Source organism: Hyposmocoma kahamanoa, unplaced genomic scaffold (assembly GCF_003589595.1).
Source record: "Hyposmocoma kahamanoa isolate Upper Pololo Valley unplaced genomic scaffold, ASM358959v1 86, whole genome shotgun sequence".
In the NCBI taxonomy this organism is placed as follows: domain Eukaryota; kingdom Metazoa; phylum Arthropoda; class Insecta; order Lepidoptera; family Cosmopterigidae; genus Hyposmocoma; species Hyposmocoma kahamanoa.
In genome coordinates this window covers 12,758,281-12,776,010 of record NW_020654289.1, presented here as the reverse complement: position 1 = coordinate 12,776,010, position 17,730 = coordinate 12,758,281, and the positions used below count along the sequence as shown (strand labels likewise).

The window sequence follows — 17,730 nt, the reverse complement described above, 5'->3', positions numbered from 1 at the left end:
CGCATCTATGGTATAATATAAATAGCTCCATCTAACTTAAAACATCTAAAAAACCACTAAGAAGTATTTTTATATCTCAATTATTGAAACCTTTCTTTATAATCAAAATAGTGGTATCTCACAAAATAGGTATAATGCTACAATTTATCTATAATTTAGGTATATCAATAAATATTCTATGAGTCAAAATTACGTATAAATAATTTTTAACTTTAAAAAAAAATATTTTTGAATGTGTGAAAATACAATTCACAAAAAGTCGGTTTTCTCAAAACTTACTACGATTGAGATAACGCTTTTCGACTTATCAGGGCAGTAGGTATACCATAGACCACATAAATACTAGTCCGTGCAGTATACTAAAAGAAATTATTTATGTCTTACTACTATAGCCTTCAAATAGTATATAATCAGATTTAGACTTAGATATTATGATAGGAAACACGTTTCTATATACAAAAAAATTATTATGAAGATTCATTAATCAATTAATAGTTTTGTCGTCAACCACTTCTAGGAGTTAACGCTAATTTACTATCTAATCGTTATAAATAAAATATTCTCATAAAACACTTTTAGAGAACATCTACTAGAACACAATAAAACGAAGTACTTTTAGAAATAATTTAGTTTCTAAGTACATTAAATGCTTAGAGGTATTTCATTAATGTATGTACTTTGACATATTATACTTATTTCCACATTATCATATAATAACCTATTTCAAACATACTGCTTTTTAAGTACATTGTATGTATCCAATAGTAAATCTAGCAATTACTGTGTACCAATTTTACATGTCTAAAGTGGTTTCATATTAGAAATACAAATATCTTTACGGATCTTTAGTAGTTTCTTCATATATTATTAATTTATGAACTGGGGGTGACCGGCGATGTAGGTCATAAATCGTAAACTGTTTTTCGTCGGAAGAAACTATTTCATAAGTTTTGAGGGTGTCAAAAGTGATATTTCTAAGATTTGTGAGAATTTGTCAAACTTTTTAAAATTAGACCACTTTTCAGAGACAGACAGTGACACGTCTTATAATTATTGTAACTACAAAAGTGACGCGCGCGTGGCACGACAGTGCTTCGCTGCGCCACTGTAGCGCTTCTATAAGCGCCTAATTTGAAAGCGCCCTTAGAGTTTATGATTGGTTCATTCATTGCTTCGCCGGCGCAGAAAATTGGCATTGAAGTCACGTCTATGATTTTGAAAATTATAATCATTTTAAAGATCCGGAATAATCCCCCTGATAAACCTCTTTCTTAGTCGGTTTTTATGGCAAGTAAGTTTTTACCTTACAAATATAACTAACAAGTCTTTCAAGTTCCAATTTGCAATTCACAACGTACAATGATTTATAATTTAAAATTGTTTTTCACACTATTTCACAACGCCGTACGACACATTTCTTCTTCCTGAATTGGACAATGTCTACAATATCTATAATTATGCACTGGTTATAACATACTTAAGTTTTTTCCGTTAGAATATTTTGCAGAAGATCTTATGGATCTTATTGTGGTTAATCTCACTGAAGAGGTATGGTCTCCACGACGAAGAAGCGATGCGTGATGACCTCCAGATTCTCTGCAAAAATCAAAAGATAATCGTATGATGACCGTTTAGCTTAGTAATTAATTACGTATTCTAAGCGGTAACTTGAGGGGACATCTGCAGTTCCATAAGCAATTAAGAGAATTGTAACTTTTGTGATTGGGGTTTGAGTGTTTTGGAATATATACATACCTACATACATACTATCACGCCGGTCTCGTCCTGGTCGACAGAGACTATGAGGTATTGTACGTTCCTAATAACTAACCTAACCAATAAGTAGTCAGATATGGTTATCTTCACTCGCATTAGTCTTGTCATATATGCCGTTTTTACTTAGTAATCCTTCTTCCATTTCCTTTAAGCATTCATGCCTCCTCTCATATTCAGTGTAGAAAAATGGCGCCTCGCATTCTTCTTTTGATCATAATGGACGAATGAAACTATAATTTCCAAATTCAGGTCCAGGTATTCGAGGAAGTATTTCAGTTTTGTTTTTCATGATAATTTTTATGATTATTTTTCTAGTATGACCAAACTAAATTTAATCTTTTTAATTTAACCTACTTATTCGTCTTCCTAAGACTTCTACAGAATTTTACTTCATCAAAATTTTGAATATATAGATGACTGTTCTATAATTGTTCTTAAAATTATATTTGCGGTCCCTTGAAGTTTTGCCCAGGTAGAAATTTATTAGTAACTTCTCCGAAGTTGGTGGCTGTAATTGTCAAATATTTGACACTTATTACCTAAATTGAATTAGTTGGAATTGGCACGTGCAAATGATGAATGACAGTTGATATTAGAAGCCTGCATAACGAAATTTGTCCGCATAACATTTTGCTTGAACTCTTTATGGAAAAATATTTATGACAAAAAACGGATAAAAGATATAATGTAAATGTGCACTTTTTTAAATAAACTATATTTTTTTATGTTTAATTTATTTACTAATTGTTCCATCTCTATTAGTGGATCTACGTATAAATTATAAATGAACTGCATTCGAGGTAACACTATCATTATGTTTAAGCATACTACATTATTATTTGGTATTCAAAAACAACAATTGAGCCTCTTTTTTATTATTTAATTTTGTCTTTTCTTTTAAGTATTGATCACATTTATGACCAAAGTTAAATTCAAAGTCAAACAATCTTTATTTTATAGGTAAATAAATTACATTTGAAATCGTCATACTGATTAAACTCTAAGGCATCATCCGTAAGGCAGATTCGCCTGAGAAGAATGAGCAAGAAACTCTAGAGGTTTCTCTTTGTAAATATACATTCAAATGTATTCAAATACATTTATCATTACAATATTTAATTTAAACATCTTAGATCGAGAATACCTGAAAGAGCTAAACGGGTTACTACCATAGATTTTTGTCATCCAGTTACGCAGAAGTTGTATATTAACCTTTAGTATAAAGTTTTTCTTTCACAATAGTTTTATACCTTGGAACAGACAAATTTTGAAAATCAGTCGGAATGTTATTATAGAAGCATGTACATTGCCCCTTAAATTAATTTAAGACTTTATAAAGCTGACTGTCAAGAACACCTACTTTATTTTTATTCCTCGTATTAAGTCAGTATTTTTCATAAAAAATTAATATTTTTCTTAACATAAATATCAGTTTCACAAATGTACTGCGACGTTAGTGTAAGAATATAAATCTCTTTAAACTTATCTCTCATATACAGTATATAAGATATAAATAAAAACGATTATAAGAAATAATATATGTTAATAACTGTCGATTAAGCCAGATAGACCAGTATTAGTGTTTTCATATATTTTTACTTTCTGGTAGTTTGTTACTGAATATTCTGTTAACTTATAATTGGCTTGTGTATCAGAATTATGTTCTTAGCTAGTCTTAAGATACTTAAATATTAATATTATTAATTAATTAAATAATTAAATTAAATAATTAACATAATGTTATTGGTGTATCTTAAATAAACATCGATTACATAACCAGAAATAGAGACGAAATAAGGGCCATATATTCCTGGTAACACATTAGCGATACAGCTCTTATAAATATCAAGTCTCGTTTACACTGAAATATAGACAGGCCAACTACTGACCTGTGTGTATATCTCCGTATATTCCAAAAAATATTCTGTATTTATTGTAATAAAGATAATATATTATTAAATATGTAATTTTGCAATTGTCGACCATTATAGCAAAGCTCAAGTTACTGGTCAATTTGAAGTGAAACAGTTGACGACACCCGTCAATTGTTTCGAACTCGGGCTAGCCAATCGGAGCGCAGTTGTCACAGTAATTATATGGCAGAATAGTTTTGAAACAAATTAAATGACATTTCGTGTCTATTTCTGGTTATATATTCGATGTAAATAAATATAACACAGAATTTATGAATAATATTTATAGTTGTCTGGTAACAGTCATTTGTACCCTTTGTCGTTCTTATTAGATTTCATGGTTTTTGCTTGTTATCACTCGTAACCAGTAAATAAATAGTCAGATTTTAGTTAGATTTAAGTTAGATTAATGATGTCTGTTTTATTGTAGACCTTTTGTTCAAAATTATGTTCCGACAATGCGTACATTGTCGGAACATAGGACACAGGCGGAGACTGAAACGTGACTGAAAAAGTGATTTTCTATCTATGTGTGTTTGATGAATAAAGTCCTTTATAATTAAATTCAATTCAATTTAAATGTACTTCAAACACCGAAAAAAATCCATCAAAAAGTTTTTTCATTCGTGTCAAGGGGACGATATTTTATAATTCAAATCCTTACTCTGTCAGGTACAATCTTAGTTTTGAAAGCGTCAGCTCTAATCGTAACAAATCATTATATAATCGACTTCGTATTGGCATTGAATAAATTGATGATTTATCGTTAAATTCGTAACTTATTTTACGGAAGACCGTGTAATTGCTACCAATAGTATTAATAATTTCATCTACCAATAGTATTTTTACGTTGCTTAGTTAAAATAATGAAATGTCTGACTAAAAAATATTTATTTACATTTCATATATGTAAATATATGAAATGTAAAATAAGCTTTATTTGAAATATTCATTTTACAACATATTTAATATGCATTTTTGTATCAATCAACATTTACATAATACATAGCATGTATTCATACTGTACATTAAGAGTGGTTACACACGGCGACTTTAGCAGCGATGCAAACGCGCGTTCGTGAAACGAGGGATTGCATCGCTATACTTGCGATTGCTTCGATGCAAACGCGTGACTCCATGTATACAAACGCGCAATTGCATCGATACAATTGCGCAATTGCTTCGATGCAATCGCCTATAAATCCCAAGTATAGCGATGCAAGCTCGCGCTTGTATCGATGCAGTCGCGCGATTGCGTCGCATTTGCACTTTGAATCGCGCGCGTGTGTAAAGGTAGACGATTATGCATCGCTACTGCATCGCTATATGTGTAACCACTCTACATTTGATATAATAAATTTATCCTTGTAATTATTGAGTATGTAGCCAACCCAGGAACCCACATTTTTGAGAAATCAAAGACTAGCTAAAAGAATTCCCTTTATGGGATACATTGCTGTATAATTTAAATACACTCTAATAGAAGATAAATCAAACCAAATTGAATAGATTTGTGGGCACAGATTGACTTTGGGGTATATTTTAACCAGATTGAGGATCTCTATGAAAAGATCAGATTGAATATACCCAAATCAGATTAAAAATACGTACACAGGGAGGTATAAACGAATTGGAAGAAGCAATAAATGGGTACGTTGTATGTATGCGTAGATAGAACTTTTTAACTACATTCTTTTGAATCTTCTCGTGGGCGTCCTTTTAAAAGTAAGTTGGACTTGTTTGCTTTAGTCTTGCTTACATATTGTAAGCAGACTGTATTCTATACATACTATAGAAACCATTTATTACAACGCCACAATATAAAAAAGGCACAAAAAATACTAATATCCGCTCACGCGATACATGCAGCTGTAGATGCATACCACACCTAGAGGTGCCGGTGATGATTTTATACCGATTTATCGGATATCCAAGTTATAACAGGTAAAAGAACTAATATTAATTGCTACTTCGGTAACTACTCTAGCAAACCATAAAGTTTTTAATGCCTGGGTTTGTCATTAAAAAAAAATAAACAACTTCAAAAATACGTCACGACAATCGTGTGTGTTATTGTTTGGGCTGGTGATTTCGGTGTTTATTTATTGAAAACATAGCGTAAGTAGCGTTTTTTAAGTTTACCCTGAATATAAATGTTTATAAACTATACTTTAAGGAGTAATTTCATGGTAAACTTTAGAACCACTCAAACGGAATATTATCATATTTATCCAAGTAGGTACACCAAAAATTTCATTAGTGCTTTTTAAGTGCAGGATTTGCGGTGTATTACTGCATTTTATTTGAGATGTTTTTGTTGGTAGTACGGAGGGTATTTGTTTAGCAATGCAGAATAATAATTTTTATTTATAAAAACTTGTATTTAAACTGAATCCTTTTCTAATTTGCAAAACCAAATAGCCGCTATTTTGCGGTAGGAGGAGCGCATCATGTGAGCGGATATAAATTAAAACAGAAATAAAACAAAAAAAGCGTAACAACATATAAACAACGAGTTATATAATAGTATTCTGACATGTGTATGGCTGTGGCGTATGTAAAAGGATCCCTATCAGCTAAAGTCACAATCAAGACTAGGCTGTGACCCAGGCTTCAATGGGCCCTAGTCATGCATTATACTCAATATTTCAAGTATTTAGTATTCGTATGTCGTTCGACCAAATGTGATTCCGTCTCGAAGGACTAAAATATAATAATAAAACTATGTAGCGGACTGTATCAATGGGGCTGAGGTGCTAATGAAGAGCGAGCAAGATCAAAGGAAATGTACTTACAGTTTATTAATCCAAGAAGGTAACGGTACGAACGAACACTGAGAAAACGATAACAATAATAAAGAAAAATGCGGCAAAAACAAGTACATTTAAATTTGGAATTCGAATCTACAACTAAACTGTTTAAAAAAACAATTGCTGTAACTGTGTAACACGATTTGAAGTATTGCATGTTGTTTGCTTTTTCGGTATACCTATTGAGTATTTGCTATGTATTATAGGTCGCTATTTGTAAAATATATAAGACTACGATGGGAAAAGGAGGAAGCAACTGTGGGGCTGCATATCACTTTTTTGGATAATAATAATAAATAATACGATATTTCAATTGAATTAAATTGGACATTTCTTCTATTTATTGAACTTATCCGCTCACGCGATGCGCTCATCCTACCGCAAAATGGCGGCTATTTAGTTTCGCAAATTAGAAAAGGATTCAGTTTAAATACAAGTTTTTAAAAATAAAAATTATTATTCTGCATTGCTAAATAAATACCCTCCGTACCACAACAAAAACATCTCAAATAAAATGCAGTAATACACCGCAAATCCTGCACTTAAAAAGCACTAATGAAATTTTTGGTGTACTTGGCTAAATATGATAATATTCCGTTTGAGTGGTTCTAAAGTTTACCATGAAATTACTCCTTAAAGTATAGTTTATAAACATTAATATTCAGGGTAAACTTAAAAAACGCAACTTACGGTATGTTTTCAATAAATAAACACCGACATCACCAGCCCAAACAATAACACACACGATTGTCGTGACGTATTTTTGAAGTTGTTTATTTTTTTTAAATGACAGACCCAGGCATTAAAAACTTTATGGTTTGCTAGAGTAGTTACCGAAATAGCAATTAGTATTAGTTCTTTTACCTGTTATAACTTCGATACCCGATAAATCGGTATAAAATCATCACCGGCACCTCTAGGTGTGGTATGCTTCCAAAGACGCATGAATCGCGTGAGCGGATACTATTCGTTCCTGCTGGCTGGTCGAGCGTCCCAAAGCATAAGCTCATCCCGTAATCTAAACCCGACCGTAAACGGGGTACAGGTCTCGTACAAAATATGTACAAAAAGATTTTTAGCGACTGCTACGATTCGCCGCACATACCGTAATGGTAATGTTTTAAGGTTAATATTAAACTTATGGCGGTAAACAAATGTGTATTAAGGTCATAAACTTAAAAGTGCCTGTGTTTCCGAAGCGATACATAATGTATCTCAAGCATTACAGCGGTTACACGCATGCGACTTTAAGCAGCGATGCAAATGCGATACAAACGCGATACAAATGCGATGTAGACGCGATACAAACGCGATACACATTTTAAATTAATTAAATAATTTATTTATTTAATATATTTAATATTTTCACTTTTGAATTTATAATTAATAAAACAAAATAATGTGCATAAACCTATACAGACTTTTCGTACATAATTATTCAATATAACGACTGTATCGATGCAGTCGCGCGTTTGCGTAATCGCCTATAAATCGCAAGTGTATCAACGTAATCGCGCGTTTCCTGAACTCGCTTTTGCACCGCTAAAAATCGCCGTGTGTATCCGTGTCTTTGAAAAATTGCTACTAACTTTTTTATACTGGCGCGTGTTTATACGTTTATGAGTACGTGCGTATGTGCATGTCACTTGAGACTTTATGAACAATAATTCTATATTTTAAAGAATCGTTGTCCTCCGCAGCGCAGGAGAGAGGAAACGTGTGTGGTTGAAAAGTAATGTGTTATTTTCCCTAAACAAACATGTGATATTAAATTATTTTTATTTTAAAGTTTTACATAAGAGAGACAAATAAAGAGTTGGGACTGATGGAGAGAGCTAATATACCATAAATATGAAAAATCTGTTGACAGACGCTCCTGCACCGAGGCACCCAAACCCTATAGCGTTTACGGTATTACAGAAAATCCCAGTAGAAAAAGGTTTGGAGAGCCGTTATTTGCTAAAGCATACGTTTAAACGCTCCAAGAGATACGGAATCCACATAATTTTATGCTCAACTTAGTCCCACTGAAAAATAGAACAACTTATTAAGAATATTAATAGGTAGATGGATTGTGATAGTTGTAGACCATTAACATATAGTCATTATAGAAGATATATTTATTCATTAATTTATGGTGATTTAATATACGTTTTATATTAAAAAAATGAATTGAGAGTAACCGGCATCGATCTATACTAATTTAATAAGGCTTATCTTCTAAAGCGGCGCGGGAACATCTGTGTTCCACAAAGCAGCATTTTGACTAAACGAAATTACTATCTCCTCCGCTCCACTTTAGTATAAGTTATTTGTAAAATACAAACAATCTTGCTGGATCATATTATTCAAATCATAAGAAACAACTTTCGTTCCATGTCTTTTGATAATTCACTTTCGTACAAAAATAAAATATTGAATTGATCGCTATAAACGGTGATAACTCTGTGTGATAACAAAAGAAATCGCTAGCGTACCAGTGCAATGCAAAATGCAGTAGCGGATGATGGGGTTGTCTGGGAGGACGCCTGCACGTTTAAACTTTTAACTTACTATCTTACTGCCGAACAAAGATCTAAAAAATATCAGATAGTACAATAAAAACTTAAAAAGTTTATTTTTAGTAAATTTATGGAACAAAAGTTGTTTTTGTGATGTTAGTAACATAGGTAATATAGTCCTGTGAGGTAGTTACATTTTACAAATAACAATAATAATAATAACGCACACACTCATAGCCCCGCACTAGGGAAACCCTGTATCGCGGATGCCATGGACACACACATAGACAACCACAAATTACACCTAAACTTACGAGAGAAATAAAAATACAGGGCATACAAATATTCCTTCCGGCCAGGGAATCGAACCCGGAACCTCTGTGTGGCAGTCCAACGTGGTAACCGTTCGGCCACTGAGGCAATAAATAATCCTGTATAATGAGCTTTACACATTTCTTTTTTCTTTACACATAGCAGCAGCCTTCACCAGATCATCAGCTCACCTTGTGCGTGTTCTGCCCACGTTAGTTTTGGTAGCCAGAATTCTGACGGGGATTAACTTAAGCACCCCTTGCTCTGCCGTTACACCGTGACCGCTACCGTAGCTAGGAATAGCGGGGTCGCCGGGGACTAGGGCTCTTGACTTTATTTTCGCCATTGCTTGTGGGGTTTTGCCATAATCGTCATGCTTGGCAGGCGGATTGGCGATCGCAGTTTGAGTGCAGATGTACTTGAGGACGATGCTGCCCATCCTCATTGCTTGTTGTTGATTGTTGGAAGAGAAGGGGTGGTTCTATTTTAAGCCGGACACCACACGACAGATCCCCAAATATAAGTATAGCTTTTAACAAAAAAATCTATATTTTCGTACCGTAAATATTATTATTAGTAAACGTACATTATAAACGGTAAAAATGCCCCTTGTTTCTTGTAAACAACAAGAAATCGTACACAGTCAAGCAGAGCATAATGATCAAATTAAATATCATAACTGTTTTGTATTAAACCATCATAATCTCCAGTTTAACTAATTCCTGACAGCAACTTTGTTTACCCGAAATAATCCAGAAATTTTAAACTATGTACCGAAATTCCTCTTAATCCATTCAACCGATTCGCCTTGATTAAGTCAGAAACAAACATACTTCAAAACGTATTTGAGTGGGGTATTGTCAATTTATTTTACCCCGAAATTATTGCGCTGGTATTGACTAACTAAAGTTGGTAATATCTATACCCTCGTTATTAATAAAATATACTGGTATTTAAAATATGCTTGCCTATTACTACCAGGTATGATTATGTTATCGGCAATGTTTGTAATCGAGTATTCTATAAAATACCTAGATATTCCACTCAGCGCCTAGGAAATGTGTCTAGTAGTTAAAAAAAAAAATTAACTATTATGTACTTCACCTAAAGAAGCCGGTTTTGTATAATAGGTTTTCCATAGAATCCCTGAATTATACACATTACCGCTAACATGCACATGAATTGCCATTAAGCAATCCACTGACATACTGTTTGCGTATATACCTTACTGTTAACGTTGCATTGCCTGCTACGGACACGCCTTACAATCTCAAACTCGTATCATAAAACACAAAGTTATTGAAATGCAAAAAATGGATTGCATAAAACAAATTTTGCGGACTGATTTCACATCACATTTCCTTCATATTCACACACTGGCTTTTACCTATTCTTAAAGTAATGCATCTAAATTAACCCCTTGAATAAGAAATTTAAAATAAACAGAAAGTTTTGCCATCTCCTGAATTATCACTCTTTATAAGATACGAATTTGAGAAAGTAGGGCATCGTAATGCTATGAAACTGCAGGACATGTAAAATTTATTTGATTGAATATCATGATGTTTTATAATATCATGATATTCGTATATTTTTTGTAAAAGCACTACTACTTTGTCGTTATTATTGATACAAAATTCATTCCATCCGACTGGACTCAAACCAGAGTCTGTTGCCTCACCGTGGCTACCGCACTTACCAACTGAGCTGCAGGTAAGTGTATTAAGTTTAAACGGCTTTGCCGTAGCTTATGAAAGTTTCTTTACTCAACCAGAGCCAAAACCAATTTCAATGTGTTTGTTCAATCGTCGTGGATAATAACACTCCGTGTTTTGATTTTAATTTTGAAGCAAAGCAAGCACAGAAGCCTGATTTGACTGTATATAGTTCTACATACCTGTCACTGTGTCGTGTAAGTTTTTTTTTCGGCCACAAGTGGAACGCTCCGTAAATAACTGGGTTGACTAGACTGTTCGACATGCCAAAGAAGAAAATACCCGATAGCAACTCCTCGCTTTGCTGAAAACAGAAAAAAACAAATAAAGGGAAAATAGAAAAAAACTAATAAGCGTGCAATCTATTAAAAAGTCACTATATGGTTTCCAATGGTTTCTTTGCCTGTATATAAAGTTTGCGAGTGTCGTAACTGCTTTTCCATACTTCTGTAAAACTGTAATTTATATCCGTCTTTCATTTATTTTATTTCATAAAATCTTTTTTGATTTGACATGAAAAGTTTTTTTGCTTTAAAGCAATTTTTATAAATATTTTATTAATTACTTATCCTACAGCTTGCTGCTAATTTTAAAAGAAATTCAAATTTTTTTCATTTGATTTTTTATACGTTCGTGGTCGAGTTGCTTGCGCACCGGTTTTCATGGTATCGCCATCTCTGAGGTCCCGGGTACAATTCCCGGCCGGGTCAATGTACAGAAAAACTAACTTTTTTATAATGTCTTGGATCTGGGTGTTTATGGGTAACGTCGTTATTTTCGATTTGCATAACACGGTGGTTTATCTACTTACTTTGGGATCAGAGCACCGTATGTGATGTTGTCTAATTCAATTTCATATTTTCAACACTACCACCAGGTGGCGGAGTGGCTATTCGACCAATTGCGATGGCGGCTATAGAAGTATTATCAATTAGTTCCCGTAGATTAAATACTAAATAGGATTTTGATAATTTTTATCAAGGATTTTGTCAGAATGAATAATTTTGCGTTGGCTTGTAATTAACCTTGTGGAAATATAATTATTACTGTAAATATGTTTACAAATGCGCTGCATATTATTCGTAAAAATGCTATTTTATACGCAAACTTGAATCGCGCTATGTGACAGCGACGTGATACGTCCGGGATGAGTTGGAGATTTTCATACAAAATGGGTTTCGAGCAACTGTCGTGACGATATAATGTGACAGTAGCAGTGGCGCGGTGTGAAAATTGTCGTAAATAAAACCGGAGCAAAACAGAAAACACCTACCTCTAGAAAAAGTGGCGCCTTGGTGACACTTAAACACAAGTTGTTAGCACACAACTGGTTAACTTATTGTACATATAAAATTTAGCACGAAATATGGTATTTGATAATACGTTGAAAATTTTAGGCAAGCCGGCGAAAATCGAGTTATATGGACGCCTCGCCACTAGCCAACTGTATGTCTTATAGAGAACATTAAAGTGAATTTTTATAATTTACATATTTATGTAAGATCGGAAGTTAATGTGCTTATGACCACTTTTACATGCTCTTTTGGAGAATGTACTAACCAATTTCACTCCGCCGAAAAATACCTTTGACAATGTTTAAAACCACACATCGATTAGTCTGATCTGAAATAATGGAATTCCGTGTACTACGTGTAATGAGAATAGCTCAGAACACCTCGAACCAATTTAAACAAGGTAGTTTTCCTGAATTTGTACTATCGAGAACGAGATCTAACGTGAGAGCTTTAACGTATATACCTTATAACGTGCTTGTAATGTACCTTTTACTGATGATTTTTTAACGTATTTATAGAATAAATATACCGTAGTTGGCTGCTTTGCCAATAAATATTATGACAACAAACACAACCGGCAATGACTTGTTGAAAGTTTTAATTATCAACTTTCCCAATTACATTTTTTTAACTTTTCGTTCGTTGGTTACACAGATTTAATTGACTTTTGAAGTTCTTGGATAATCGAATTTACTATAGTTAAATCTGAACGAAACTTACGTACATTGAAATTGAATAATATTTAACTTTAGACAAAAGGGAATATTTCACGTAAAAAAAAATTTTTTTTCTTTTTGGGAGGCTCTCCTATCAGAGTTTAGGCAACGTCATTTCAATCCTTGAGGCTGCTGCCCTAGAGGGCGAGGTAGTAGTGCAGCCAAATCATTACCTCAAATTCTTTAACCAAGATATTTTTTATTTTACCTTTTTTTTAAATACAAAGTGACGGAACGAACAAGTCGTGCAGTGCCACTCAGAGCTTTAAATCGCAAAGATCAGACTCCCAGTGCGCCCTTCAGCGTGAGACATAAGTTAACAAGACTCAAGTATGCCTATAATTTACCATTACCCTTCAAAACTGGAACGCAGAAATGCTGACATTACTGCTTGAGGGCAGAAATAGATAAGATAGCAGTACTTCCTTGGGCGAACTCTTTGACAAGGAGATTTACAGCTACTAAAGTGCCTCTAAGAGTGCTTCTTTCTACTGGCACTTCATTTTGTGTTGTCTATGCCCTAAATGATAAACTGTAGTAATTTGTATTTATTATTTCTCCGGACGTAGGCGAAATACGACATCTTCCTGTGTGTTACTCGTTGTACGAACTAGCGCTAGAAATAAAAATCACTTGTTCTGCAGCATAAAATGAATTTACTAGAAAAAGTTGCGGTTTACAAATGACGCCGTGCGATACGGCTCGCGAGTAGCAGCGGACTGCCTCGCCGCGGTTGGCATAAAAAAAACAAGGTGGAACGCTAAAGAAAACAAACTAAATGTACCTTATTTTCTAAAATTAAAACTATATTATACTAAACAATGAGCGCGTCGCTAACAATCCCCACCCTAGTGCTGATTCAGCACTCATTAACTACAGATATAGGGGCTTAATGATGTTCACAAGCCATCTCCTTCATAGGTGTATTAAGTACTACTACATTTATATATAACCCGGCAATAACGCCATGATATTCCTAAAATAGAGGGTTATAAATTACAAATATCAATCATACATTTTGCTACTTACATTTTTATCAGGATTCCAAAAGGTAAATATGATCATCATAATATAATACGGTGTCCACCAAATTATAAATGCCGCAACAATGACAACGGACATTCTCAGCGATTTCATTTTAGCTCTATCAATCAATCTTCTCCGGTTCATATCGGGCGTCAGGTATTTCTCTTGCCTTCTCACTTCTGGTTTGAACACTTTTTCACTTTCTGTAAATAATAAAAGAAAGATTAAGAAAAATTATTGATATCGCTTAGTGACAATATCTTATAAGAGCGAGATATTTTGTTACAAAATACATGCTGAATATTTTTTACACACAGTGAGGTATAATATCTAAAATGCTGACTTTCTGTGTGTTTATGCAAAGAAGACAGTGTCCCGTACGCTAGTAACATTTTATTACTGTTTGATTATGCTAAGACCTAACCTTTGCCATTTCGGAACTTCTCTCACAGTCTACAAACAACGACACATTCGTCGAATAAGATGGAAAATGTTTCTTAACAAAAGACCCTTCTAAGTAATAGAAAAGAAAAGCCGACATGTTATAAAACTTTTTAAATGGGATTTATATTAAAGGTTACCAAATTCGTGAATAAACCCTTTGAAGCTCGTGACGTGATGGTGTGTATTATTTGCATACATCATACCTACAAAGACGCTTAAAATTGATCTAATTGCAATATCCATAATTAAAATTGCAAACTTATACGAATTATAGGTATATAAGGAATCCTACAGAGAATCCTATTACGAAGAAATAGGCTGTAGAGCGCACGGACAGTTGAAATACGAAAACTTTTCTCTAAAATGTTCGAAATTTAATCTAAACTTTACATTACTATCACGAAATATTTGAAAATTTTACGTATACTCTCCGCTTATCACAAAGAAATATTCGTGACAAAATTATTTGTCTATGTGTGTGTGTGTAATTTGTGGTTGTCTATGTGTGTGTCCATGGCACCCGCGACACAGGGTTTCCCTAGTGCGGGGCTGTGTTGAGTGTGTGCGTTATTATTATTATTATTATTATTTGTCTATGTCGTATTTAAAGTAAAGCTAATTGTAATCACATAATTTAGTACTCTGCAGTCAAATGTGTATCAACGTCTTTTCTTTTCATTGCATAAGTTGTGTAAAATTTGTTCAAAGAATGATACTTCAATTTTGAGCAAATCCGACATATGTTTTTGTGCTTGTACTATATTCAACAAATAAATACATAACTATGTATCATGACAAAATGTAAGCAGAAAGTATAATTACAGCTGATACCCACTTCATAGAAAATAGAAAGTGATATTTCATTAAAATCAAAATTTTCATATTAAGTTTATTAAACATCACGATGTTTTATTACCATAAATTTTATTATATTCAAATATTTTTTTGTGAAATTACTCCACTACTTTGGTATAATTATAATACAAAGTTTGAACACTAAGAAAAATTCCTTCGATCTGGCTGGATTCGAACCTGCGCTTTCAGCATACTGTGCCGCATACTCTTCCAACTGAGCTACGGAACAAACCAGCAGACCTTAAGATTTTTTATGTCGTTGTGCTTGTTGCTGATCTTTGTTTTTGGTTTTTAACGACTTTGTTTTTGCCGTAGCGCCATGTATGAGAGATCTTGAAATCAAAATTTTCAATGGAAATCCAATTAGATAAATAACCAAGGATGGATTTCGACCATGTGTCCGAATATAGGACGAGGCTTCAGTGGCTTCAGAACGGGCTCCTCACGTTGTAGCTTTATGGGGAATAAAGCTACAACGTGAGGAGCCCGTTCTCAGCTTTCTCTAGAACGTGCTCTATGACCCTCGCACTCCTTCATACCTTAAGGATCGTTTTTGCTTCCTCGGTACGGATCACAACCGTGAACTGAGATCTAAAATGGATAACCTGCTGAAATCTCCTTTCACCTGCTCAGAGTATTTTAAAGACTCCTTTACTCTTTAGGTTGCACTGTTATGGAAGGAACTCCCGGCTAAAATCCGACATTCTAAATCGCTTCCTATATTTAACACTGGATAGCGTAAGTATCTTCTGGCTCGGTCTTAGTCTGCAACTTAGTCTGTATATTTAATAAGAAGTAGAAGTACATATTTATATGTGTAAATTAATATACATGTAGGCATATAATATAACGTCCACTTATTATTTCATAATATGATAGTGTAAATTTTTAATTATGCATTTAAATTTTTATCACTAGCACACTACATCTCCCTCTCTATTCAGTTCTCCTCTGCCTCAAAGGTTGTCTTGAAAAGATAGCTCTCAGCGATAAGGCCGCCTTTGCTCATATTAATTTTAAGTTGTCTAATGTACTGTATTTGTTTTGTGTGTGAGCAATAAAGTGTATTATCTATATATCTATCAAGGATGTTATAAATCTATTACATCAGATATATTATATAATACATTTGTAGGATGCAATTGATCGCTTATTACTTAGAAGCGTGTAGCTTACCACCAGGCGCACTACTTCACCGCCCCGTCTCCCTTGATCTTATAAAAAAAACAAGCTGCTCCCTTACGAGATGAAATTTAAAAAATCTAATTAACACAATTTTCGGCAAGAAAGATTATGTTACTTTTTCAACCTGTCACTTGAAATAATCATTGTAACTTTTAGAGCTTTCATTCCGGGGACATGAGTCTCGAAAAATTCGAGAGTATACTTTCAAAGATGTTTTCGATCTCGGGAACATTTGAGACTTAAGTCTGCTAAAGCAATCATAAACGATAACAAACGATAGTAATAACATCAGTAAAATCAGATGCTCTCTATCTGGAATTATATTAAACTCCTTGCGTTTCTAAGTGCTTACTGTAAACATGAAAAAAAAAAGAAACTTTTATGAATATTTTTTTTATTTTATGATTGGAGTTCATAAAAAACATAATTAAAAGATCATTTTTGATTGTCTAAATGCCTAGTCTATTTATATAGAAATCTACTTTAGGAATAGTCTTAAAAGTCTCGTTTTCAAGATTCTCAATTTTTTTCCCGGAACGCGAAAATAAAAACCCTAGTATGTTTCATGTTTTTTTCCTTTGAATTAAAGACGTTTTCCGTATTTTTGCCATGACTTTACAGCCTTGACAGTAACGGATGGACTAAAATTTTCCATACAAATTTTGCACGCAGTAGCTAGCACCCGTTGATGTAGTAAACTCTATATTGAAGTGAATAGTTAGAAAGGCCATTAGCGTTTCCCATGTTAAAAAGTAAAGTCAATTCGTGATTGTATTACTTATTGTAGAATATTGTTGTTTATTTATCCAGGGAACTGAATAAGGGGATTTCTACTATGTGCAATGTAACATTTTGTTCAATATAAACATTATATGTAGATATAATTAAACCCTTTGTTGTTGGTGCATTATCGATTACTGGCAGATTAGAAGTTACTATATATGATATTTTAAAAATAGACACTGCCAGGGTGGTGTTAATTTTATCTAAATATACAATGTTATTTGTAATATACTTAAATGCCTCCGTGACCGAACGGTTACCATGCCGGACTGTCACGCAGAGGTCCCAGGTTCCATTCCCGGGCCGGATCAAATATTTGTATGGACTACATTTATTTCTCTCGTCAGTTTGGGTGTAATTTGTGGTTGTCTACATGTAGGACCATGGCACCCGCGACAC

At 33.6% G+C, this 17,730-nt stretch overlaps 1 protein-coding gene across 1 annotated transcript in view; it reads right to left on the bottom strand.

Annotated features, from left to right (window-relative positions):
- Positions 1 to 1,410: 1,410 nt before the first annotated feature.
- Positions 1,411 to 17,730, bottom strand: part of LOC113234720 (gonadotropin-releasing hormone receptor) — a 205,784-nt gene continuing 189,464 nt past the window's right edge. Inside the window, exons 4-6 of the mRNA XM_026470178.1 lie at positions 14,068 to 14,267; positions 11,210 to 11,331; positions 1,411 to 1,596 (exon numbers count right to left, since the gene is read on the bottom strand). Coding sequence (XP_026325963.1) covers positions 1,467 to 1,596; positions 11,210 to 11,331; positions 14,068 to 14,267 — 452 coding nt within the window. The 3' untranslated portion in view covers positions 1,411 to 1,466. The remainder of the gene's footprint in view (positions 1,597 to 11,209; positions 11,332 to 14,067; positions 14,268 to 17,730) is intronic.